Source organism: Zophobas morio, unplaced genomic scaffold (genome assembly GCF_036711695.1).
Source record: "Zophobas morio isolate AGI-343-1 ecotype UQ-CSIRO unplaced genomic scaffold, CSIRO_AGI_Zmor_V1 ptg000030l, whole genome shotgun sequence".
NCBI classification, from domain to species: Eukaryota; Metazoa; Arthropoda; class Insecta; order Coleoptera; family Tenebrionidae; genus Zophobas; species Zophobas morio.
This window is the reverse complement of record NW_026972135.1, coordinates 17864770-17892463: the sequence shown is the minus strand read 5'-3', so window position 1 is coordinate 17892463 and position 27694 is coordinate 17864770. Positions and strand designations below refer to the sequence as shown.

Below are 27694 nucleotides of genomic sequence, written 5' to 3'. Positions count from 1 at the left end.
ACTGGGGCTTTACAACCTCTTCCAGTCATAAAGTGCAGTGCAGTGAAAACGTGTAAGCGAAAAAAACTAGCCGCGATGAAAAAATACACGTGCTTGCGGATCGTGAATTATTCAAGACTTTAAGTAGTTCGAGTGCAAAGAGCAAGGTGAGAGCACAACGAAAACAGGAACAGAAGGAAAAGGAAAAAACAACGAACAATAGACAGGTCGGCGAGCGTACCATTTTTAGTATTCACAAAGTACTCGAAAAAAGAAAGGTGAAGGCCTGCCCAAGGCGGCTCTTCTACCTGGGGTTCTGCGGCGACGTCCTTGAAAGACGATCTTTTGTTTTGCTCCGATTTTTGGGAAAAGCTATTTTGGGGAGGTTGGCGCGAACTTTGGTTGGGCGCGTTGGTGGCCGTTGAAGCCCGGGTCTTTTTTTAACGTGGCTTTTGGAATTTGAGTTCGCTGGTTTTGTTAGTTTTTTTGGAGGTTTTGAGGGCGTGCTCTGGAGCTGCTGAACTGGTTTTAATTCGGTAATAATGGAGTACTCTATAACAATTATTAATGGAGGACTTTGGCTTTAGTGTGTCACAAGTAATGGCAGAATTGCGATCGCCGGTGAAGTCGTTCACGCGGTCACAGTTGTTTAATTTTCGCTATTGACGTGTGTTATGGAATGGTTTTGCGTTTTCGTATTATTTTAAGGTAGGAATTTGGGTAGCAGTAAATGATAACCCATTTTAGTCAGTTTTTATTGCACGCACACATGTTATTACAAGAGTTTTATTTATAATTTACACATGTTTGGATAGCGTATTTAAAGTGGAAAAAGTGACCTTCGGGAGTAAAAAAGATGAGCTAAAATTCAAATAGATTGTTCAAACTATTAGTTAGTATGTAATGGAGAAATATGTAGCAATTTGAAATTTTTACCTTTATTCTAAAACTAATTAATTGTGCGATCGCGATAGTTATGCACTATGAAAACAAACTGCGGAATAACGTTAATAATGTGCATAACTAATAATGTTTTAAAAACACTCCGATGCGTAAATTAAAGTCGCTGTAGTGCTTCCGGGCGTTTTTTTCATTTCTGACGTCACATACATTTGTTGAAGGAAAAAACTTTGTTACATTTTTCAATAGGACTTTCAGTCGCTTTTCCACTAAATTTTATTAGTACCACTATCTTTAGCACTTCTTCTAATATTTACACTGTTACATGAAGAAAAATAACTTTAAAATGTATTAATATAGGTACATCTTACATTACACTCCATACAGAATATTAGTGAAGATAGCTCCTTAGGCAAATTATTGAAGATATAAATCTACCAATGCAAAAAATGTTATGATAAAATCCAGCAACATCAATACACAAACATTAGTCGACTTCAAAAAATTTGGGATCATCGGTGTTTAAATTTATCGTTCAAACAGAAATAGCAGATAACCCACAAAACACCTTGTTAACCTGCTTTTTAAGGCTTGCGTCTGATTTGGTTTCGTCCTATCTTAAATACATGGGAAACATCATCGCGGTTTCGGGGGTTCGCTTTAAAAAATTATGTTTCGAATTAATAACAAACTTGAGTTCAGGGGACGTCCTAATTTATATTCATGAACAAAAATGTCAGCTTTCTTGTGATATCTTTTATAAGCCTAAAAAATCCGGTAAACAACTCCAGAAACCTTGTTCTAAAACTAAATTGTGGAATCTTCATCTCTATGCTGTGCGGATGGTTGCCGACCACCAGTTTTGGCCGATTATGAGTGATGAAGCTAGATTATGATATCAGTATTTTCGGTTACAATACTGTTTCATTGGTGCCAGTTTATTGTCGGTTTCAAATTTCGCTTGAAAGTCACTGCTAGAAAACTCAGTGACACTAATAATTCTTAGAAAATTTGTTTTTTTGCCGAAGGCGACCTATTAACATACATATGATTAAGAAGAATCGATGACAGATACAATGCGTATTATTTTTCACTTTTTGAATTCAATTTATTCAGCAAAATTGTGAGAGAAAAACAGATTTTTTTATTAACATCGTGGTGTTCACATCATAATTGTAAAGCGAACTTCACAGTATACATTTGTCTAATGGAACCTATTACAACGCTTTCCTAGATTATAACGGGAAATTTTCATAAATATATAAATATAAAAAAAAAAAATCAATATTAAAGTTCAGCAAAAGATACATACAAATGACTCCAATTATGGGTATTGCCGTTGTAAAATCTCCAGTCGCTTTCGAAACTATATCTTGTGTAAAGTAGTAAATGTATTCCTAATGCGTAATGGTTTTACTGCAGGTTGCGGTCTAAATTATTAAACACCACTCATAAAATAATTGACGGCGTTTGCATTTATCTTTTGCTGGACTTTATTGTATGTTATTAAATTCGTCCAAAATTTGAAACATGTTCACAGACAACTAAAAAAATTGGTCGAAGGTTGTTGAGACAGAACTTTCCTCGAACCTGACGTATAACGATACATATCCATCATTTTCGAAAAACTATAAAATTTGATGTTGGGAATTTACTTTTTTTATGAGAACCCCTTTAAGTTGAAATAGAAATAAACATACGCATGTAATGTTGATGTAAATGTAAAGAAGTGTTCTACGGGTATGTTTCAAATGAGTTTTTAAAAAATTTGAATGACGTTATCAACATTTCTGAAAGGACACGTACTGTTTATTCAAGAAATAAAATACAACGACCTGTTAAATTAAGTTGGTAAAAAATAAAACTCCTCTAGGGTTTATTTTTACACTGACAAGTTGGTAGTACAAAAATTTCAAAAAAATTAAATTCAAATTTGAAATTTCATGACAAAAATGTCACAATAAAATAAATAAAAATAACGTGTTTTGAATAAAAACCATGATGGTCCTAATCTCATTTCTCTCTAATTTTTTAATGTTTTTGGTCCATCTGTATAATAAGTAAATTTAAAAAATATGATTGCAACTATAAGTCACAAGCAAAAACTCATCATATTTTGCACATTTTAGGTATAATTTATTCGACCAAATTTTAAGATAACGTCATCAATTTTTTGGGAGAAATAAACAGATATACATATTTTGATTAACAATTTACCATGCATACAATAAATTTAAAACGTTTGCAAGATTTCAAAACATTCCGTTTTGGAGATTCAAAATTAAATTTTAAAATGTTCTTATATAATTCTGATTTTTTTCCAAAAATCTGGGCGTTTCGGGTAAAAAATCAAAACGGATTAATAAATTACATGTGTAGGACTATGATATTGTTACGATGATCGGTGAATAAAATCGGGGTGGGTAAAACAATTTATTTCTTAATAACTCGAATCTACAAGACTGACTCCACAGCGATTATGTACAAAATAATCCCGGCGCAACTGAATTCGTTCACTGACTCAACTGAATAATAATCCTCATTCCCGACGGTGGCCTCTATTTAAACCTATACTTTCCTCTCGATGGATTCAGAACGCCGCTCGGTCACCCTGATCGCTTCTAGACTTGTCGCGATTTCCGCTTCCAGGCTCTTCTCCGGCCGGCGTCACCGGCAATGAGTGATCATTGCCGTACATATCAGAAATAAATACAGATATAAAATTTGACAACAATCGGTATAGTAGTTTCGTTATCGGGCGGCCGACAGACAAGGAGACGGATGGAAACGGGAGACCCATTTTTTTGTCCTTTAAGGGACATGACATATCGAGAAAATATGAAAGCAAGCAGTCGTTCAATTAATTGTTATACATTTCGATATTCGTTAGTTTTTCGATAGCTCACTGGATCAGATTGATCTGTTAATAAAAAATACTACTTCCCATCTAAAATCAATGCGTTATAAATTTATTCAGTTTTTCTAAAAATCACTCTAGTGGATGTAGATCATCTCATAAAGTTCTCGTTTCGAATTCAAAATTTTGAATCCAGGAAATCTAGACGGAGAAGCCTAAATGCTCGCTGTTGAGTACCAACAAAACTTTTGTCTGCGATGGTCCGTACAGTATAGTAGAAAAGATCTGTTTCTGTTTCTATCTTTGTCCCACACTTAGCACTAAAATGCTAAGATGTATGGGCAGTCTTTACCTGCGTACAGTGTATCAGTTTTACAACATATTGCCAAAAATAATTCACAAATACAAAAATATACAACATGGCGCAACAACGACATGAAAAAGTGAAGTAATAATATATAATAGTCCATAAAATAATGAGGTTTTGAGGTATATATAGAACAATAATAAATATCATTCATCATTTTTCGACAAAACTAAAGAACAGTCCAACAAATCCCGCTTCTTTGAATAATTGAAAAAACTGATTTTGCATTTTTCTTTGTTATAACCTCTATAAAGTAAAAACCAGTGGCGTAAATGACACCACCGCACCAAAAAATGTATTATCGGTTCATGCCTAATTTTGCGTTATGTTTATAAATCGAAAGAATGCGACGATTAAGCACTTAGCGACCTACCTGAGTTGAATGATTTTGTCTCCTCAAAACAGAGGAGTTATTAATTAAGCTAAAGTAGAAAAAAACCTTCTGAATAGTATTTTGGATAAGTAACCGGCAACGCGAGACCTACGTTTTGATCCTTTGAGGGTCATGAAACGTCGACAAAATATGAAACTAGACATTCGTCGGATCGACCCCATTACAATACTTTCTTAGCTTTTGTTACTCCTCGAGCGCAATTTAGGGTACTCCGTTGTGGAAGGATCATTATAACGAATGTCCAATTTTGATTTCCTTCAATTTATCTGCTTGTAATCTTAAAGTAATATAGTCCGAATCAACAAGTTACAATTTTGGGGCTATTATTGTCGTCTAACTGTTAACCAAAATGCATTTACTCACCCTCAAAAAATTGAATGACGTTATCTAAAAATTTTGCCATTTTATCATTTAATATTTATCCATATTTATTAATCATCCGTATGCGGCTTATCTTGAAAAAATTCAATTTGCGCAACGAGATTTACAATTTGCTATACACGAACATTATAACACCTAGTGACCGATTACCTCATGAGTATAATACAAAATAAGACATATTATATAAAAAAAGTAGCTTTGTGTCATTTAGTTAAGGAATTGGATGGCTAGAAATGTTTTGACAATATTTTCTCTTCACAACAAAACGTTCGTCTTCAAATGACAGACGTGTTAATTTATATAAATGTAGCTTTTTTACCCTTTAGGAATTAAGAGTTGTTATTTCGGCTGATATTACGAAAATATATTATTCTGTAAATATATAAGACTTATTTTCATGAGTACTAGAAGTCCACTCCATAAAAAGGACGACGTCATCCTTTACAAATTTAAAAAATTGTGTCCCGACATAGGACAATATATTTAAAACAAATAACCAACGGAAATGAGTATATTATTATCAGTGTACATGCTTAACTTCGATTGTTTATGTTTATACATTGAAAGAATGTCATGTAGAAATTTGTTTAAGTTGAATGAGTTGTTTCCTGGGGATTAAAATTATTAATTAAGCCACAATGGAACTAAATGTTTTGAATATGAATATTATTATTATTATTATTATTAGTTCATATTCAAATAAAGACGTGACTGTTCTCAAACTTTCTAGAAATGGTTCTTAATTTGATCAATAAAAAATTGGTCTAAGTCTATAGATCTAGCGCTTAAATTCTAAAATTTAATTTTACGATTTTAGTTTTATGATAACCGCTCTAAAGTAAAAACCAGTGGCATAAATAACACCCCCGCAGCCTTTGCCCCGTACGGCCAAGGTAGAATATATTTATAGCATATAACTAACGTGATAAAATGTCCTTCAGCACTAGATAATAGCAATCTGAAGCTCAAGTGTTTATTTATGTTTATATATCAAAAGAATGTCACGTAGAAATTAGTTTGATTTGAATGAGTTTGTCTTGTCAAAACACAGGACTAAAATGATTAATTAAACCACAGTCGAACAAAATGTTCTGAATATTATAATTCTTATTTTATCATTATTATTATAAAAACATGTTTTCCACATTTTCGAGAAAATGGGGTGACTCGTTCTTAATTTGACCAATAAAAAATTTGTAATGACGTCATCAAAATGGATAATACTACTTCGTCGCAGGTCTCGTTGTCCCCGACTTAGCCACTGCGCCACGGGGATTTCTGTCCGGTGTTGGTAATATAACGTTATTAAACCTTACAAATGTTTTTGCGGAAATTTGAACATTTAGCGAAAAAACTGAAAGTGGATTCGTATACTACAACTATGGGAGTATAACATTAAAATCACTTTAAAATACAATTCGTTGAAATAACGTCATCAAATTGTTAGTGGGGAGGATTATCCAAATTTTGGGTAACACTTAACCATCTACATGATATTTCTAATACACGTACAAAATTTGACAACAACAGGTTGAGCAGTTTCGGCGATTATGTGTCTAATAAAAATGGATACAGACAGACAGACAGACGGAAACGGAAGACTACTTTCTGCGTACTGTAGGGGTCATGAAACGTCAATAAAACATAAAAGTGGCATTTCGTCGCTTGGGAAGTAAAAATTGCTGAATGAATAGGCTTTAAAATATTTTCCGTTTTATTTTAATTAAAACTAATACTTACAGTCGATAAAACATCAATTGAAAATAATATCTTGCTTGCTTTATGCATTAAAATTATTCCACATTTAATATCAACAATTTCAGGAGAAAGTTCACTTTCACACTATTGCAACCGTGATTTTTTTTTAAATTCTGTAAAAATTACACTAGTTTTATGAATATAAAGTAAAGAATTATTCTCAGTTTGTAGAAAATAAAACAAAGGAAGAAAATCAGCTTTTATATTAGATTTTCGTAGTTAATTGCTTAACACGATGAGGATTTTTACAATTTTCAACCTAATTTGATAAACGTAAAATACTAACTAGGAACAATTATTTAATTTTCCTAAAAGTACTGGTTCAAAGAAAAGAATTTGTTTTCAGAAAAAAAGGCTACCATGTGATCTGTTTCCGTAAAAAATATTTATTCATAGAGAGCATATTAAAAATAATAAGAATAATAAAAACATCTAAGATTGCATGTTGATTGCATTCACATCTCAAACTGTTACTTTCTGTATTTTTGTTTCCCAAGAAATATTTGTCGAAGTTTGTTTTATAAAAAAAGAACCTTCACATTTCGCGCTTGTCATCTTTTTGTTGAAAAAAAAAAAAAACAGATACCATCATTGTTACTTCCTGAGTGTAAGCCAAAAAGTACCTGTTGTAATAGTAGAGTACGAAAAAATAGGTCTACCGTTTCTGGCTGTTGTCTGTCGTTTGTCAATTTTTATTAAATACGTAATCTGTTGATAAAAAAAAATACTAAAAGAGTAATTGTCATAAAACACTACTCACACGAAATAAGGTACATACCATTTTGCTCCTTTGTAGCTTAATTAATTAGTCCCCTCCTCTGTTTGAAGAGACAACATCAATCAAAATTCAATACAAATTCAGACTGTGATCTCCCGTTGCTGATGCTTGTTATCTGAACGTGATAATAGTCAAGTTCATTCCAAATGTAAACATAAACAGTCAAAGTTAAGCATGTTCTGAGAATTCATTTTTTCCCGTTGATTCCAAATATATTTCATATTTTGGACTGTACTTCATGGGAAATGTCGAAATAAACTTACACCAATTTTTTATCCTAGGCATCTTCTAACATGTTTTAACGAGACATAATCATCCAGATCAGGCAGCTTGCTACATGCTGAAGGGTCACATTGTTTCGATGTATAAGCATAAACAATCGAAGTTAAACAAGTACTGACAATATATTTTTTTCTTTGTTTATCTGCTTTAAATATATTTGATATTGTCGGTGGCTGTAAGAAGTATGCTCTACGTAAATTTTCAATTTTTAACGAAGCTGTATATGGTTAAATGTACTTCAGGGGCAAGGGAAGTTCTGTCTAAATAACTCTGGACCAATGTTTTTTGTGGCAGTCATAATCTAATTTGATATTTTAAAGGATGATAAAAACCTATTAAAATGGTACAAGGAAATACTTTTATGAAGTGGCTTAACCCAATATGTGTTATATCTAAATTGTTAATAAGTGTCCCACATTGATAAGCTCCATCCGGATAATGATAGAAAATTAATCTAGACCGTAAAATGAAAAAGAGAATAAAATATTTATTCAAAGTGAATTTTTTAGACTATAATAAAAAAAATCTCAAAAAAGCTGAATAATAGTAATAATTTTATGTAACTTTGTCAATATCGGGTCCGTGTAATGTGACAAGTGCGTAATATTTGGATGACTATAAATTACAAAACCACTTTTAGCACGTTTCGCCCTAGTCATTACATGAAATAAGAAACATCACAAACTACAGTTAATTTAATTAGCGCTTATACAGTGTCTATGTGCTAATTACACAATTTATTGTTGGGCAGTTACGAAACTAATAATTTTAAAATTTTGTGTTAATATTTATTTAAACCATAGAAATTCGGATCCAGACACCGAATTATATTATATATACTTAAACGTCACTTACCAGCAACGTAAGAACGTAGTTAACAAGAATATGAAGAAGATAACTTTTAAATTTATTAACCGAAAAAATGCAAACATTTGTCCTGTCAAAATAACCCGCTCAGCAGCAAATAGTGTCACGAACTAGCGATAATTACGTCACCCAGAGGAGTTTATCGTTTATGTAAATGCCACTACAATATTTTTCTTTTATCTAATCACAAGCAAGGTAATTTCGAATTTTCACAAGTGCGTTAGTCCGAAAACGGTTCTCGTGCTGTAAGTTCTCTTTTATTTTGTCGTAAATTCCACGTTTTACGATTCTCAACAATCACTAAAATAACGTGAAATCGAGAGAAATGACCAAGCATTGACCTGCGCTCTGGGTATTTCCCCCTTCATTGTCGACATTTTAGTTCACTTTTTTTTTCTTTTAAATGGGCGAGCGTAGATGGCGCTGAGATTTACCACTCGCAACTAATGTGTGCATGTGTCAAGGTTAGAGGCGTGGCTTGTAGTTTTCAAGGATATTAATCACGTGACATCAAGTGATCGAAAGGTAAAAAGAACCCATTACAGCGGTAATTTACTAATTAGTAGTAATAGGGATTAGTGTGTTGTTGGACAAATAACTCAGCGGAAATTGTCGGATACGCGACACGTGGTATGCAGGAGTGTCGATTCTCACATGTCCTTTCAAATTTTAACAATTATCATCTTACGCTTCGATTAACTGATTTATGACAGTCGCGGTTTATTTATTTTTATTTTGTATGTTATTATAATTGTGATAGTGTAACGTAAACAATAAGAGTGATTGTTATTATTCGTCACGATTTCTGGAATTTGGTGACGTAGTTTTGCGTCGGTTTTGTTCTATTTTTGTTTGGTTTTACTCAATTTAGGAAAATTGTGAGATGTAATTACGTTACGTTTACTGATTTAATACTTTTATAAATTTCGTAATATTAGATACAGCTGTTCTTTTTTCGAGGGTCACCTTTTCGTTTAATCATTTATTGCGTTAAGTGCGATAGCGGTTTCTTTAGGTTATTTTTTTCTTCCATAATTTGTTTAATTTCTTTTCTGTTGGTCGCTATTGACCTAATTTATAATTTATTTTGTCTATATTAATACGGAAATTACGTCTTTAATTGAGTCACATGTCGGGTAAACTCAAGACTATAATTCCACAGAAAAGACATTTCCACATCGGAGATAAAAAAACCATTGTATTTCGTGTTATTATTTTGTTCGGTACTGGGGTGTTTAATTTTTTTTAATACAATAATTCGCTGTGTTAGCTAATTTTTACCACCAAAATTATTAGCCTAAACTGACTTCCTTATTAAAATTTTCTATTACTCTATTTATGAGCGCGAAATTAAGCGATAAAGTAGAGACCTCGTAATCAGACTATAGACTCTAGACCTCAATATTGCAACGGTTCATTTACCAAAATTTATCCACATCTGTATAGACGCAATAAAATGTTCCAGACATTCACCCCATTATCAATCACGAACGTTACATCGATCGTTCCATCCAGGTCAATGTTAAATCGCCACAGGTTAAGAGTTGAATTATTTTTGGAAAATAGGCCTTATCGGATGTGAAACACGTCAGCATCTTCATGCACCAAGATTTTATTGCTCAGAAACAGGTACAATTCGATTTTCTGAACAAGGCGTGTATAGTAACAAGATAATAAAACTGCAAAGGCTTTTATTGCTTGGCAGTAAGCCATGGAGGTTTTTGATTTGTTTAAAAAGTTAAAAATAAATGTGCCGTGAAATAGTTTCACGTGGTATTTTTGAAACAGAATGCAGAACAGCGAAAGATTGGGGATTTTTAGTTACAGCACGAAAATTGTGTGGCTTGCAGTTGCCTATGGAGCTGACAGTAGAGCCAACCGTTTCCGTTTTGATCAGGAGATCGGGATTTGTAAAAATCATGACAAAGTGAGGTCAAAGTAAAAGCTCACAAGTTCACATGTATTTAGTGTGCAAAAGAAGTGCGATAAGAGAGTGTAAATAAACTTGAACTGAATAATCAAGTTTGCGTTGTTCAAAAGTCACGATTGCAATGAATGCAGGTCATTATTATTATGGTTACGCACTCTTGCACTTGTGACATAGTTATCATTCGCAGAAAATTGATGGATGATGGTTTTGAACATGCTGTATATAGTGCAGGTGCTAGATTTTGCTCTAATTAAAACTATAGTTATGATTTTTCAGCTGATTTTTCCAAAACTAACCAGAATGTCTCGGAATCATGAAATGTCGAGAAAACATGAAAGTTGCCAGTCGCCCAATGGACTCGATTAACGATTACGATACTCTCTCACGGTCTAGTAGAACGCGCAATTTGTTTTTAAAATAATCATGTTTGCATTGCAGATTTTTGACGCTTTATTTGACAGTTATTTAACCGTAACTATCAAACTGAACAAGAAACGCGTTGGTTTGGCAACGTCATTAATTTAAAAATAAATTGCACGACTTATTAGAGGAGCTTTTTTCACCATGTAATACCTACATACTCGTATCTCAGTGATTTGAAAAGACGGGAATAAATTTTAAAATAGTTAATTAAAATGAAATAATCCATAACAGTATTTTATATTGCCAATATTATGTCCTATTTATTTATGTATTCATTAATTTATTTATTTATTCATTTAATTCTTGACATAAGAGAATCATGTGAGATGTTCCATTATTTTACATTAATTATTTATTGGCAGCTTTACAAATTATTCATTTAAAAAATACACAATGGAATTAAAGAAACGTCAATTCGCCACCGCCATCTTTTCTTTAACAAAAAGAAAAAAAGGTACTGTTTAATTTAATTAAAAAATTGGTCGAAGATTAGTTTAACAGAACTTCCCTAGTCCCTGAAGTACCTGCTTCTTTATGTAGTTTGAAACGTTTATGACAGTTTCGGTTTTTTTTTTGAGAAAATTTGGGATAAATCTCAAGGCGGATTCGTAAACCACAAGTACACGCGTATGTTATTTTATAAAATTTCATCCTATTTATTATGAAACATTTTTATGGGACGTCATTACCTTGCTGCTGGACATTTTGTGTCGTATCTACATGATCTTCCTAAAATATCTACAAATACGTTATAAGTTAAAATAAAAATATGTAAGAAATGTATAGACAAAGAATCAGTGCAATAAATTGTCTCATTTATTAATTTTTTTTTTTGAGTCACCCAGTATAAGTAATTCTAAAAACTATAAGTATTGATAACCCACAAGTATAGGGTCAGTTTAAAGAACATTTTTTCCTTTTTGGCACAAAAAAATTTGTATAAGGGTGTCAAAAAAAAAGAAAAAACTAAGTAAAATAAGACATAACACTAAAGATAACATCATCAATAGAAAAAAACACAGAAAAAATTTTCACATGATACATGATAGTCTCTAATGTAGGGACATACAAAATTGGACAACAATCGGTCCGGTAGTTTCAAAGATTTTATCTATTGAATAAAAATCGACACTGTCAAACAGGCAGACAGACAGACAGACGGACGACAGACAGATGGAAACGGGACACCACTTTTTCTTACTCTAGGGGTCATGAAACGTTGAGAAAACATGAAAGTGGTAAGTCGGACGATGGACTCGATTACTATACTTATTAACTTACGCTCCGGAAGTAAAAATTGGTTTAAGGTTATTTCGTCGCCTGAGAACTTGTTTGATCCACAGACTGGAGCGCGCTCACGCCAATGTCGACTCTAAGCGTTTAGAATTTCTACGGGAAATATAGTAATTGTTTAGGTGCTTTTATTTACAAACATACATAACATCACATCTCACATGTTTCACTCGATTTTGACATGCAACTATTTTTTTTGTATAATTAAGAATTAATTCTTTAATTGTACTCGTAAATTGAACAGTCGGATAATTGAAAAATCGAAACATCGAAAAATTGGAAAATCGAATAATTAAAAATTCCGAAACTTGAAAAATTGGAATATAGAAGAACTGAAAACTCGAGCAATCGAAAAACCTACAATTTTAAAAATTGAAAATTAAAATGTCGAAAAGTTGAAAAATTGAGAAATCGAAGTATAAAACAATCGAAAAAATTGAAAAACTGAAAGTTTAAAAAACGAAAAATTGAAAATCCAAAAAGTAAAAAGTCGAGAAATTGAAAAATCCATAACTCCAAAAATCGAAAAGTCTAAATATTAAAAAATCCTAAAACTGAAATACTGAAAAATTGAAAAACTGCATAATCACGAAATTGAATGAAATATCTAAAAATTGGAAAATCGAAAAGTCAAAAAAGCAAAGTCGAAAAATCGAAAAATTGAAAAAGCAAAAACCTGAAAATTAATTGAAGAACTGAAGAACTGAAAAATCGAAACTTTGGGAAATCGAGAGATAGGAAAACTCAAATTTCAGAAATGTCAAAATTTAAAAAATTAAAAAATATTGAAGAACTGAAAAATCTAAAAATCTAAAATTTAAAACATTGCAAAATTCAAATATCGTAAAAAAAATGGAGAAATCGACACATTAAAAAATCAAGAAAATAAAAATTCGAAAATCTAAAACTTAAAAATCGAAAAACTAAAAAATATACAAATCGAGAAATCGAAACTCGAAAATTGGAAAATTGAAAAATCGGATAATTCAAAAATTGAAAGATTGAAAAATTGAAAAGCCGAGAAATCGAAAAATCGAAACATAGAAAAATTCAAAAACTGAGACATCAAGAAATTGAAAAATCAAAAGATCGAGGGGTCGAAAAGTCGAGAAGTAGAAAAATCTAAAAATTCGGAAACCGAAATAGGCCAAAATCAAAAATTGATAAGTCAAACATGGCAAAATTGATAAATCGAGAGATTGAACAATCGGAATATCGAAACATCCGAATTTTAATAAATCGAGATCCCAAAAAATTGAAAAGTCGAAAATTTAAAAATTCGGAAAAACGAAAAATTGAAATATAGAAGAACTTTAAACTCGAGAAATTGAAAAATTGAGAAATTTAAAAAAATAAAAAGTGGCAGAACCGAAAATTTAAAAATTCGGAAAATTGAGATATAGAAGAACTGAAAACTTGAGAAATTGAAAAACCTAGAATTAAAAAAAAAAATTAAAACATCGAAAAGTTGTGAAATTGAAAATCGAAGTATAAAACAGTCGAAAAATGGAAAAATCTAAAGTTTAACGAAAAATTGAAAATTCAAAAGTAAAAAATCGAGAAATAAAAGAATCCAGGAGTCCAATAAACATAAAATATTGAAAAATCCCAAACCTGAAAGAAATATCCAAAAAATTGAGAAATTAAAAAATTGGAATAGTGAGAAATCGAAAAACTGAAAAAGCAAAGTCGAAAAATCGTAAGCTTAAAAAAATAGAAAAACTGAAAAATCAAAAAACCTGAAAAATCGAAAAATTGAAGACTTGAAAAAAATTGAAACTTTGGGAAGTCGAGAAATGGGAAAATAAAAAAAAGATGATTAATTTTATGGTTTTAGATTTAACTTATTTTTTAGAATTTAATTTGGTGATGATTAATTCTTCATCATTTGTAATGACTTTTATTTTTGATTGAAAAATCGGAAAACTAAAAATTTAGAAACGTCAAAATTTGAAAAATTGAAAAATCGAAATATTCAAAAATCGTAAAATTGAAGAGGACAAAAATTGAGAAATGGTATCATTGGAACTTTGGAAAATATATAATAAAAAATCGAGAAATCGAAAATTTGAATAATGGAAAAATTGAAAAAGCCCAAAATTGAAATACTGAAAAATTGAGACATCTACACTTGAAAAATCGAGAAATGGAAAAGCCGAAAAATCTCAATAGCGTAATTATAAACCACAAGTTCAGGACTATGGTATTTTTTAACATTTAAATAACATTGGGGGGCATGAACGGATAAATTTTGACTAACTATTTGACATGTTTCCAATAACTATAAATTGGAAAATATTATTGATTTTTTTTCCAAAAATCTTGACGTCTAACGGACCAATTTCAAGTTGGTTTGCAATTAATTGCAAGCGCCGTTGCTATGGTGATCTCGTAGAACTCTTAATACAAACCATTATATTTTTGCGAGGTTACCATAGCAACGCAGCTTGCAATTAATTGCAAACTAACTTGAAATTGACCCGTTAGACTCAACACGGATTCATAAACTAATTAATTTCATTGTTGGTGACAAATTTTGCTGAGCGTTTTACCATTTGATAATACAATTTGAAATGTAAATTTTGTCATTCGGGAACATTATGTATTAAATCGTTAAGATGTTGAAGAACTTTGTTAACTTATTCGTTGTAAAGTTAGTGAGTTCGCTTAGAGTCGATATTGGCCTGAGTGCGCTCTGGTCTGTAGATCAAACAAGTTCTCAGGCGACGATTTAGGCAGAACTTCCCTCGCCCCTGAAATACAGTCGAACGATGGAATGTAAAAAAATAAAGTTCTAAATTAAACAATACATGCTCATGTTTCTTTGAAGAATCCAAAATGGATTGGAATGAATATTGTTAGAGGCTTAAAACTCTTTGTTATAATTATCGTTGTTTGTAAACATGTTATTTGGTTAAATTTGTTTACGAGTTTTGCTAAATTTTTTTGTTCTAAGAAATTATCTCATCAGGTTTCTCCAACTTTTCGTTGTTAACGTTAGAAGATTTGTTTTCGTAGAACAGATAACGGGAATTCACTGACAATAAATTTTGTTCTTTTAATTTAAATAAAATTGAAAAACAATCATTTATAGAGCAGTGTACTAGATTACAAACATAATTGTTTCCTTAACCTATTGGTTGTTGTAGTGTAACTGCTGTGACGTACTTGATACTGATCAGCTTTCATAATATCTATAATTATTTTCTAATTTATTACCTTATTTTCTTGGTGGAGTTAAATTCTCTTAATCTGTATAATGAAATAGTCTTTTTTCGGACTACCTATGTGTTTTCTCCACATTGTAAACGAGGTCATCTGTTAAAAATTTGCGGTTAACTACAAATTAATTATTTTGTGAAACAAATTTCTTGTATTTTAATTTCAAATTTGTGGGGACCACGGAATAAGTTGGGTTGGTTTCAAGTAGCAAAATAGAATAATAACACAGATTATGTAACCGGTCGAGGTAGGAAAATAATTTAACGAAAATTTAAAAGAATCAACATAACATTTAATCATTTGTAAAAAAACTGGGCTCTAAAGCAACAGTATGTGAAACCAACCAATAAAGTACATAGACGTCTATGTACCTTATAACATGTATGTATATAACTTCTGCTTATTTAATTTTTTTTTTTTAATTTTTAATCAGTTTTCATTTTAATACTTACTTCAGCAAACTTTCCTCCAAATGAAAATAAATGCAGTGAATTAGTCAATCAAAATGAAAAATGTGTTCAATACCATGGACGTCACCCTCTGGAGAAAATAACCGTTTTTGGATTTTCTGCTAGTTGTGAGTTTAATGCTGTTGGTCCAAGCGTTTGAATTTTGTTTTAATGGGTTTCAATCCCATAAATATGTGTTAACATCTGGCATTCCGCGTGGGTTCAATTTAGGTCCGTTAGGATTTAATTTATTTATAAATGATATTGTAACATTACAGCTGCAATACACTTGTTTGCGCAGAAGACGTCAATCTGTTCAATAGATCTGAAGTTATGTTTCATCTACAAATAAACTTAAATCGTTCAACAATTTCAATTATATAAATAAACTTGCACTGAATTCGGAGAAATGCTAGATTGTGTGGTTTACTAATGAATTTCTCCGAAATCAATAACGGAAGTGAGGTGTATTTTTGTATTATTTCCAGAGAGTGCATTATCAAGACTCTGCATATTATGATTTTGACGTCATAACTGCGCTTAAGTTGGGCGTCTTCTTTTATTCTTTAAAATTGATGAAAGTGGTCTTGACTAACATGATGAGACTGTTCCAGAAATTTATAATTTATGTTTTCTAGAAGATGGGTACTTGATACTTTGTTAACATTTAGCAGTATCTTTAATTCCACCTTTAAGTGCAATTATTATGAACTTTTGGTTTGATTTGTTTGTGTTAGGAGAAGAGCTTCTTTGATGCGTCTTTTTATTAGTATGATGTCAGGTCTGCGAGTGCTTTTCTGCCCCAGTGTAATTTGTAGCTATTGTTTTCAACGAGTGGCTATTAAATTTAATTAACACTCTGCTGAAAAATCCAATAAAGTTTAAGTGGAATAAAAGGTGATATCTTGAACTGGTTCTTTGTGAACTATCTTAACTGCGTTGTTGAGTCGGCTACAAGCCGGAATGATGTCCTGAATTGCTTCGTTTATTTATAAATTAACAACAACTTCTGTTTTGGATAGAAACGTGATATTTTCAACTAATTCGACACATTTTGTGTTGATGTTGTCTTCGGCCTTGTTCTTGAAGAATTTATCTTGCAACTGCTTTTGGTTCAGCGCAGCGCAATGCATTTCGAGCTTTTGATAACCTATGATTTAAATCTAATTACTCGTGCCTTTTTTTCTTCTCTTGTGACGAAAACACTTTTTTGAATCTTTTTTGGCAATGATAATCACGTATGAATGACTTTGGGTGGTTTTTGACTGTCTAGTTCAACAAAGTTTCAGTCTTCTCAGGTATTATTCTTGGAATTTAATTTAGGCGCAGTAAACGTGAAAAAGTTAGCGAAAATCCTGATACTTGTGCGCCCTTTAATAATTTCACCATTCTGTGGTCCATGGGCAAAGAATACCATGCACTTGCAGACAATCCAGATTAAGTCCAGATGACTTAAGCTATTCTCTTGCATGTAGAACTTTTTTCTAGTCAATTGGAAGAGACTTTTTATACTGTCCATATATGATTGAGTCCATTATTTACTATGTATTCTTTACAAATTTTAATTTTGCATATATTGTGCCACGTGCCAAAATAATTGGAATGGTGAATGGATTTTTGATAAATTTTTTCATTTAAAAATTGTGAATTTTATTTGGTACTGAAAACTTGAAGCTTGGTATAGATTTAAAGAAAGTAAAATCAATATAGTCAAGTAGTACTCAGATTATAAATTGCAAATTGACCTCACTTTAGGTTAGCAGAGGTCAAAACTGGAAACTAATGTCAGCTATAGTTGAAGACCCATTCAACTCAACTTTTATAACTAAAGTTTGTTATGCGTAATTTGTAAGCGAAAAAGAAGATTAGAAATACATGTAGTCACCACAAAATGTCACTGTTAGTTTTGAAAATTCAACTTGTCAAAAATGCACAGATATTTAAAGAATGATCTGTCAAAGTTTAGTTTAGGACTAAACTCAAAAACGAAATTTCGTAGAGAAGTTACTTAGGGGATATCTGTATAAATGTGGGGTCAGTTATATAACGCACATTTAATTAGTTCGTTGTTTAGCGTTGACTAAACACAACTAAACCTACATAAAATGATAATTAAGCAAAACAGAAATTATTCATAATCCAAGTTGGTTATTTTTCTAACAAAAGCAATTTTTAATAATGGAAAACCTTCGTTTTTAATTACTGTCGTCCTACGCATACGTTTCGACATACTGCAAGTTATTTGGATATAAATAGATACATAACTATATTCTATCACAAATTTTCCACACCTATAAATTACTATTTTTCTCTTTATGCTTTGTCTCTAGCGATTTTACTAATTTTTTGTATGAATATTCGTATTACTTTTTCTTTAATCACCTGTAATTATCAGTAAACTGTGTAAGTGCGTTATTACAAATAAAACAAAATATCGTTAAATTAAAGAAACATTTTTAAACTGTATTTACGAATTAATTTAAGAGAAAATACTGTGGTGATGAAATATGTTTTGTGTTACAGTTTGCTACTGATACCGGGTGTCCCAATTTAACATTCGACTGTAATCATCTCACGTTATTTTAAAAGGCTGAACTTAAAAAAATTAAAACAACTAGTGTAACACAAACGAAATCTGTAAGCTGAAAATTATAGCGATTTTATACCGTTTTTATGAGTCACTTAAAAAGTACTACCTACATCATTGAAAAAATAAGAAGTGTATTTAATATGTACAATAAAAAGTTATACAATCACGAGAAACTCTGCCTAAAAAATTTGTGTATTTAATTTAGTCCTTGCGTTAAATTTTTCAGTTTCTTCAAATACTGAGATATTACAGTAGAGTAGAGTGTTTAATAGACATCTCAAGTAGCCTTCAGCTACCTTGGATGGTGGCAGTTAAATCGGCACCTGTATCAACTAGTAATGTGATTGATATTCGCTAGAAAACAATGGCCGCTGTATTTTTTCCATTTGACAAATCTCAACAAATAAATAACTACAACAAGAGTTTCTTAGATACATTATTATTAAAGTTATTCTAAAAATTTATTTTTTTTTATGTAAGGTTTACTTTGCAAATTTTTGAAAAATTTTGGTTAGCAGTTAAAATTTTAGACCAATTGTTTTACAAATTTCTAAGATAAATTATAAAATATGTGCATATATTTAATGATATAATAACAGAATAAAATATAATACTGTTCCTACAACACAATAAATACAAAAATAGCCAGTACTATGTAATAATGATATGGTTATAGCCAATTAATTAATTATATCAGTGAGGCTGTATGGTTCACGGTTTACAAGATAGCGATAATGACTTTCTCTAATTGTTTTAACATTTATCATAAATTTTATTTTGTTTGGCAAATGACTGCATATTTTAAGTGTTGAATAAAACAAATTTATTTCCCTTGTAGACTGTCTATGTCTATCTGGCTTTATACCGCGTGATCAGAAATTACTGAGTCTGTAGGCAGCACTTTTTAAGCAAAAATGTGAACTTTTCTTGAGTTTATGTTGGCATAACGGAACTAATTGTGTGACAGATGTCAGTCGTAACAATTTTGCAATTTAAAAATGTCAACAATCTGCCAATCTTGACAGCTGATAACCGGAAGTTATAGAAAATATCATGATACCAATTTCAACCAAAAATCCAGGATTGCCAACAGACTCAACCATTTCTGATCACGCGGTATTTAAACTCAGCAAATGATACCTCTCATATGGCAATGTTCTTACTGATAGAATTCCTGCGTGTCTAAAATATGTAACTTCTACATGAGTCTACGTCTGTTAACCGAAATTATATATTTTCTAAAATGTAGCTACAGTCTATAAAATGTCTAATCACCTTGTATCAAATAATGGTCAGATGCAACGAGCTTCTTTGCAAACCTCTCGAAGGCTAAATACCATCACGTACGAAGCTGGCACATTTTCAGAACCGCCTTTGCACTTTTTTCCTACTGGGTACCATAAATACTATAATAGGGCGGCCATATAAATGACGTCTACTCCGATTTACTGCACACAATGTTGTGTTTTAATACTATGAAGCCGAAACATGTATAAGTAGATGTTAGAATTTTTTGATAATCTGAAAACGACAATTAGGATCACAAGTAACCCCAAATCTTTGATAACATCTGGTTTTTCTAAAACCACATCTTATTTTTAATAAGGGTATCGAAAACCATTCACTTTTCCTGTAAATGACATCACGTAACATTTACTTTTATTAATATTAACCTGATTGGATGTGCACCAGTTGAGAATAAGGTTTAGAGTACTGTGCAGTTGGTCACAATATATTTCCTGATTGACTTCCGTAGAGATCAGCCCATAACAAGTTTTTCACAGAAGAAACATCAGTGATATCATTTATATAAAATCCAAAGAGAAGTAGCCCCAGGAGGGACCCTTAAGGCATATCAAATGAGTGTTGTAAAGTTTTTGAAGTGTAGCTCAAGAAGATCAACAAAAGACAATTTATTATTTAAATATGATTTAAATAATGAAATAGAAACCGAAAAACCAACTAAAAAAGAAAGCCTAATCATGATGAATTTTTCATTCGTTGTCGGTCCAAAAGGCAAAATTCATATTTTTCTACAAAAATGTAATGTAATTTCAAACATGTTTTATGTTTCTCGTTGTGACAAAAAGATTGCGCATACTAAAAAAAAAGGCAGAATCTAAGCCCCGCCCACCCGCCCTGTCTCAATTGTGGTGATTTTTTTATTCGTCGTGAACCAAGGGGGCGGAGCTTAATTGCAAAATACTCACTTCTCTACAAGAAATTACCGTGCAAAGTATATTTTGTTGTTATTGACATAGTAGGGGATGGGATATTGCATAGTCTCTTTTTCTCAAAATCGTCTGTTTTCAACAATATGATAATACTTAAAACATATTTTGGAGAAAAATTCATCACAACTGCGATCAGGGCGGGTTGGTCCCTACCTATTTTATCTTTGTTCTCTTTTCTTAATATATATAAGTAATTTTCTATTTACGACAAGAAACTGAAAACATGTTTAAAATGGTAAATTTGTAGAGATGTGTGGGGGATAAAATTTACCAATCTAAACATGTTTTCAGTCTCTTGTTGTGAAGAGTGTGTATTTAAAAACAAAAGGGCAAATCATAAGCCCTACCCACTCGCCCTGCCTCAGTTGCGACGATTTTTCTTTGTTCGTCGCGAGCAAGGGGGGGGAGCTTAATAGCATAATCCTTATGTTACGAAAAATTACCAGTGAAATATGTTCTTAAGTAATTGTGTTTTTCAAAGAAAGCTAAGTACTACGTAAAGTACTAAGTAAAAGAAAGCCCCACCCATGTCTCGATCTCAGTCATGATGAGTTTTTCATTCGTTGTCGGTCCGAAAGGCGGAGCGTGCTGCAAAATTCATATTCGTACAAAAATGTACCATTGTAAACATGTTTTGAGTTTGTCGTTGGGCCAAGAAGACTACGTATATTAAGAAAAAAAGGCAAAATGTAATGAGGAGAATCGCGTGATTAATATTGTCAAACGCCTTTGAAAAATCGAAATATATAACGTTCACCTGCCTACCTCTATCTTAGCAGATATAAATTTGGTTTTACACAAAAGTAACAGTAGACCTCTTAGTTGTAAAACTGTGTTGAGCATCACTTCAGAAATTAAAAGTGTGAAAATAAAGTCAATTCACAATTTTTGACAAATTTTCGTCTAGTCAGATTACCGTCGATTTTTAAGTTTGAGTTGAAAATGCGACGATCAAAGACAAATTTTCACAAATTCATGGCTGTTTGTGATCGTATTTTTATCGCTCTCTCAGCAAAAAATCAGTATTATTATAAATATAGGAATATGGTTTACAACCTACCTCAAAGTATCTTATGCACAGTTGGAATAGTGATCCAAATAAGATTGACAAAAACCATTCAAGTGGTCGAAGAAAAATGTTGCTTAGTCTAGAAACAAATACACACCAAGACCTTACATGCCTAAGATTGGCTCATTTAAGCCTTTGGGTGCTAAATAAATCAACGAATATGTCCTCAACGATTAGTCAAAAGAAATTTCCACACGATAGCAGACTTGATTAGCCCCGTCCTTTGCCTCCTATCATTATCAATCACTCCACCATTTTTATCCATCAAATCTAATAAAAAAAGCAAGTTCATTGACAAATCGTACGTCAACAATCAAACCTAGATTATAACATAATCTGCGTATCGTCCGCCACAAGCCAAAACAATCGCCCTCCGCGCATCACCCTACCAAACCGCCCGAAAACCGCGCCACCTTTGACCCCTGACCCGAAAAGCCCCGCTGGACCCATCCAGCTGCCAACCGCTGCCCACCAGCATTCCGCGGAAAACCGCATCTTCGCGACCGGAACAAAGACCGCCCGCATCGACCCCTCTCGGGTCAAGCGTTATCGGCCCAAAGCCTTATATAAACGCGCGCCGCGGCCCCGGCCAGTGCCGAACATGAGCACAGTGCGACCGGCGGGAAACCCGACGCAAGTAAGCATCCCGCGCACGCAAAGGATGGGTCCCCGTGCGGCGCCTTGCGGTACGCCATTCGCTGACCCGGCGTTTTTTCGCAGTGAGGACCTTCGAGAGCATGGCGAGCACCGCGCGGCTGCTGGTGAGGGCCCTGCGGATCTACTGGAAGGCCATCTTCGTGGTGGTCTACCCCCTGGTGCTGCTGCCGGTGTTCCTGCACGACAATGTGGCGGCGCTGCGCTGCCTCTACGTGGTGCTGCTGATGGCGGGCTACTGGGTGTTCGAGGCGCTGCCGCTGCCCGTCACCTCGCTCATCCCGATGGTGCTGTTCCCGCTGATGGGCATCCTGGACTCGGACAAGACGTCGCTGTGCTACCTGAAGGAGACCAACATGATGTTCGTCGGGGGGCTGGTGATCGCCATCGCTGTGGAGTACTGCAATCTGCACACCAGGGTGGCGTTGTATGTTATACAGTTGGTGAGTGAACATTTCACGACTTTTAATTTATTTAAGATTATAAAATTTAAGAAAACGAAAATTTTTATTGTTGCTGGGTTAAAATAGTTGTCGGGTTGGTTGAACGGTTCTAGACTATGAGTCGTCAAGATATGTTAATTTGTAGGAAATGGCTCGATTAATTTGTTATGGGGCGGTTATCACTAAATGGATAATTTCGTTAGTGATAGGCGCAATTTGCTTATTTGTCTAATTTGGAGAAAATTGATTTTAAAGTGGATGCTTAAGGCGGAATTGTGATTAATGTTACCGATATTTTTAAAAAAGTAAAAAACCTGTCTAATAATTTTAAAATGCATATTAACATAAGATGTTCTTCAGACGAGATGACGTTTAATTTGGTCTGGAATTCTCGATGGAAATTCTGAATAATAATTTTTATTATAAACAATTCTGTGACTTACAATTTAACATAGAGAAAAATATACAAAGTGATAATTACTACAATTTAAAATATCACCAATCATTATTTCTATGATAATGCATATAGCTTAAAACTGAAAACTTAAGGCTGTTGCTACGACGAACCGGATTAAATTTTCTGATATGACGTCATCAAGTTTTTAAAGGGAGGCATAATTAAAATTTTATTAATGTCTATAACCACTTGCTCAATGTTACGAATAGTTAGTCTACTAGATTTTAAAGGTTTTGTATTGTATTTAGAAATTATGTATGCAATTTCTTAAATAAAAATATAGGAGCTGGATTATTAGACCACACAGCGAATAATAATTAGTACAACTGTGTTTCCAGAATTTTGGAAAAATTAGATACGTCGCTTCAGATTTAATTCATGATAATGGGTTTACTTATTTTTTGGCACATCTTGTCTAAGCAAAAAACATAGGTATTATCGAAGTACAAACAAATCTATCACAGATGACGAATAAATAAATTTTAATCGATGTTCGGTAATCATTAAGTTTGTTCATTAAGGTTGTGTTGTTTTACCAGTGTTACCATGTTGGTCTCACTGGTAAAAAATTAATAGGGATTTAAAAAATTAAAGTGGCAACAATGTAATGATAATTATTGACAACTTTGACGGGTAGCAAAATAAACCTGCAAACAATGTTTACTAACTAGATGCGAAAAAAAATTTACGAAATATTCATTTAATTTTTGCCGACTTGGAATATGATGCCATTTTTACTATCACTCTTATCGAGGTTATAAATAGAATTATTATAAATGTTTGCTCATGGCAGTTGGCTGTGTATTAAGCGCTTCATTCTGATGATGAAGTTTATTAGTTAGTTATCAAATATGCCAATTGTCAGTGGGATTGAATACGACTCACTATGAATACCGAGATTAATGTTCGCGATTTTTGTCGGTTGGCAACATAGTTAAAATTGTATGATGGTATACCTGATTGTCAAGTTGACACTTTTCAGTGTTCATATCAAAATTGACAACTGCTGAATCCAGAATTGCCAACACACAGTCATTATAGTCACCGGATATCTACAATCAGTAATATCTTATAGAAAAAAAAAAAAAACAAAAAAAAACACATCATACGAAATCACGAAATAGTCCCTACATTTTAAATTTTAATATCAGTTCAAAGATAAAGGTATAAAATATTTTCAAAACTATAGTTATAGTTACTAAATATACGCGAAAAAGTATACCATCCGCGCGAAATTTGAAATTTCAAAATGAATCTATTTTTTGTAGGGTGTTTCGTTTAGGAGCCATAACTTTACGATACGAAAATGAATTCCTGGCTTCGAGTCGATGTTTTTTGCTACAAAAATGTCTCTTAATAATAGAAAACGGTGTCTATTGTGTCTATTATATCTGTGTATTCTCCTGAAAATTGTTTGAAATAGCTCCTAGAACATTTATTCTGCTGTTCCCGCTGACGTTGCTTTTAGAGCTAAAAATTGTTATTTATAAACTTCGCTGCCAAGTTGCCGTTGACAGTAACTTTGATGTTCAACTTTTCCCATATTTAAAGGGGTTGTAGAAGAAAAGTGGAGAATTTAAGTTGATTATTACAAAAATTTACCATTTTAGACATGTTTTAAGTTTCTTGTTGTCGAAATAAGTCTGCACATATTAAGAAAAAAAGACAAAGTGTAGCCCCGCCCACCCGCCCCATTTCATTTGTGACGATTTTTTTTTAATTCGTCGTGAGCCAAGAAGGCGGAGCTTAACTGCAAAATCTTTATTTCTCTACGAGAAATTAAAACATGTTTTGGAATATCATGTTATTCAAAGAATACTAACATATACATATTAAAAAAAGATTAAAGCCAAATATTAAGCCCCACCCATATAAATAGTAATGAAGTTTTCATTCGTTGGCAGACCTAGGGGCAGCAGAGCTTAATTGAAAAATCTATGTTTCTTTAGAAAAATTTACCATTTTAAACATGTTTTAAGTTTCTAAGAGAAAAAAAAGTATCACAATTGAGATGGGGTGGGTGGGCGGTCTTACATTTTGCCTTTTTGTTTTAATATGTGTAGACTTCTTTTCACAACATGAAACTTAAAACGTGTTTAAAATGGAAAATTTGTATAAGCTCCGCCTCATAATTGCAAAATCATTTCCTTGCAAAAATGTACCATTTTAACCATTTTCTAAGTTTCTTGTTGTGAAAAGATGGCTGTGTATATTAAAAAAAAAAAGCAAAATATAAGCGCCGCCCACCCGCCCTGTCTCAATTGTGATGATTTTTTTTATTCGCGTAAGCCGAGGGACGGAGCTTAATTACAATGAAAATCTAGAATGTCATTTTTTCTAAATATTGCATTATTTTATTATCTAAATTGCTTGAAATCGTTATTCGTTGCCTCGAATATAGAAGTTCTGTTTCAAGTGAAACCTACAGACATAAATTTCACTATTTTGACCCTTAGTATAAGTCACTTTTGCGATATGCGGCACAATTATGATTTAACCTACTTTTAACGTAAACGACGGCAAATGCAAATGATCACTCTATTTTTGACTACCAACATGTTTGCTAAAATTTTAAAAAATAGATATTTGCTCTCCAATTAATTTTCATTGTTTTCAAGGTCGGCTGCAGCCCGCGCCGCCTCAATTTTGGTCTCGTCACGGTCACCATGTTCGTCTCAATGTGGATTTCCAATACAGCCGCCACCGCCATGATGATACCAATAATAGAGGCAACACTCAAAGAACTCGAAACACAAGGTATAGGGGAAATGTACGAATCCATTCCAGTCGACGATAACGACAAAATCGAAAGCGCCCCACAGCCAGACCCTGAACACAAGAGACCCACAAAAACCACCATGTGTTATTTCATAAGCACGGCATATGCAGCAAGTATAGGTGGGATGGGGTGTATCGTGGGCAGTGGCACCAACTTAACATTCAAAGGGATCTACGAGACGAGGTTCCCGGACAGTCCTGGAGTTGGTACGTATCAATCGTTGACCATACCTTTTCCCAGCCATTTACCGTTGGCATCATGAAATCCAAATCTTTCTTTTTAAGAGTTCGCCAAATGGATCATGCTGAACGTCCCAATGATGGTAATAATGATGTACATTTCCCTCATGTGGTTGCAAATGATCTTCATGGGCCTCTTCCGACCCAATTCCAACGATGCAAAGAAGATCAGAGTTGGTACTCAGGGTGAAGCTGTTGCCCGCAAACTTATTCGTTCCAAAATCAACGAAATGGGACCGATGTCGTTCCACGAATGCGCAGTAGCTGCACTTTTCACCCTTTCTGTGCTTCTTTGGTTCTTCAGGAAACCCCAGTTCATAGCTGGATGGGCGGAAATGATCACCCAGCATAAAGTGAAAGACGCTACTGCAGCCCTCATTGTTGTTTTGCTCTTGTTTGTTGTACCAGCACGTCCAGATTTTATATACATTTTTAGTAAAGATGAGAGTAAGAGACCCAAGGTAGCATCGCCTGCTCTTATTACGTGGAAAGTGGTTCAGCAGAAACTACCATGGGGGTTGATTTTCCTGTTAGGTGGCGGGTTTGCGCTTGCTGAAGCCTCCAAAGAGAGTAAAATGAGTGAACTAATTGCTCACCATTTACATGGGATTGCGACCCTACCGAAGTTCGCTGTGATGGCGATATCGTGCATTTTTGCCACGGTTTTGACGCAGTTCTCGAGTAATGTGGCTGTGGCGAATGTCCTGCTTCCGGTACTGGCAGAAATGGCAAAAGTGAGTACATAATGGGCACCTTGTTAGAATTTACAGTCAAATAGTTGATACACCCTTTTGAGTTCCTTTTTCGTTTGCAGGTTGGCAAGGTGCACCCCCTTTACCTCATGCTGCCGACTTCACTGTGCTGTTCCTTCGCATACTGCCTTCCAGTCTCCACCCCCCCGAATGCCATAGCGGCAGCTCCATGCAACATGGCGTCAACCGAGATGGCGAAGGCCGGTTTAGGAGTGGCGATAATTTCCCTCCTAGTCTTATTTGCGATTTTCCCGACCTTGGGAGGGGTGATTTACACAGATTTGTCAAGTTATCCGGCATGGGTGGAGACGTAAAAGTACAAAAAAATTTTAAGACTGGTGACTTTTTATGGAGGGGGCTTGAAGGTCTTCTCAATTGGTATTGTTAAGTATCTCGGTTAGGGAAATTAAATCACGTCGCGTGGTATTATTTTTGGATTTGTGTTGACGTCACGGTGTAATTAACCCGGGATTGAACACGTAATTATTATTAATTTGTTCAATGACGATGTATTATATTTATAGTATGATTCTGATTATTTAATAAAATGTACATATTTTTTATTTGATTTATTTGATTCGTAGCGAAAATGTGACT

At 33.2% G+C, this 27694-nt stretch overlaps 1 protein-coding gene across 5 annotated transcripts; it reads left to right on the top strand.

Annotated features, from left to right (window-relative positions):
• LOC135138062 (protein I'm not dead yet) lies at positions 1-27660 on the top strand. Of its 5 annotated transcripts, none has more exons than XM_064067909.1 (5): positions 1-146; positions 22494-22870; positions 25946-26312; positions 26391-27079; positions 27160-27660. In XM_064067909.1, exons 2-5 carry the CDS (start codon positions 22511-22513, stop codon positions 27409-27411), a joined length of 1668 nt encoding a protein of 555 aa, XP_063923979.1. In that variant the 5' UTR covers positions 1-146; positions 22494-22510; the 3' UTR covers positions 27412-27660. The 5 variants fall into 5 exon arrangements, with proteins under 5 accessions (XP_063923979.1, XP_063923978.1, XP_063923980.1 ...); XM_064067908.1 differs by having other exon boundaries at positions 1-206; XM_064067910.1 differs by lacking the exon at positions 1-146 and adding an exon at positions 556-687.
• The last annotated feature ends 34 nt before the right edge of the window (positions 27661-27694 follow it).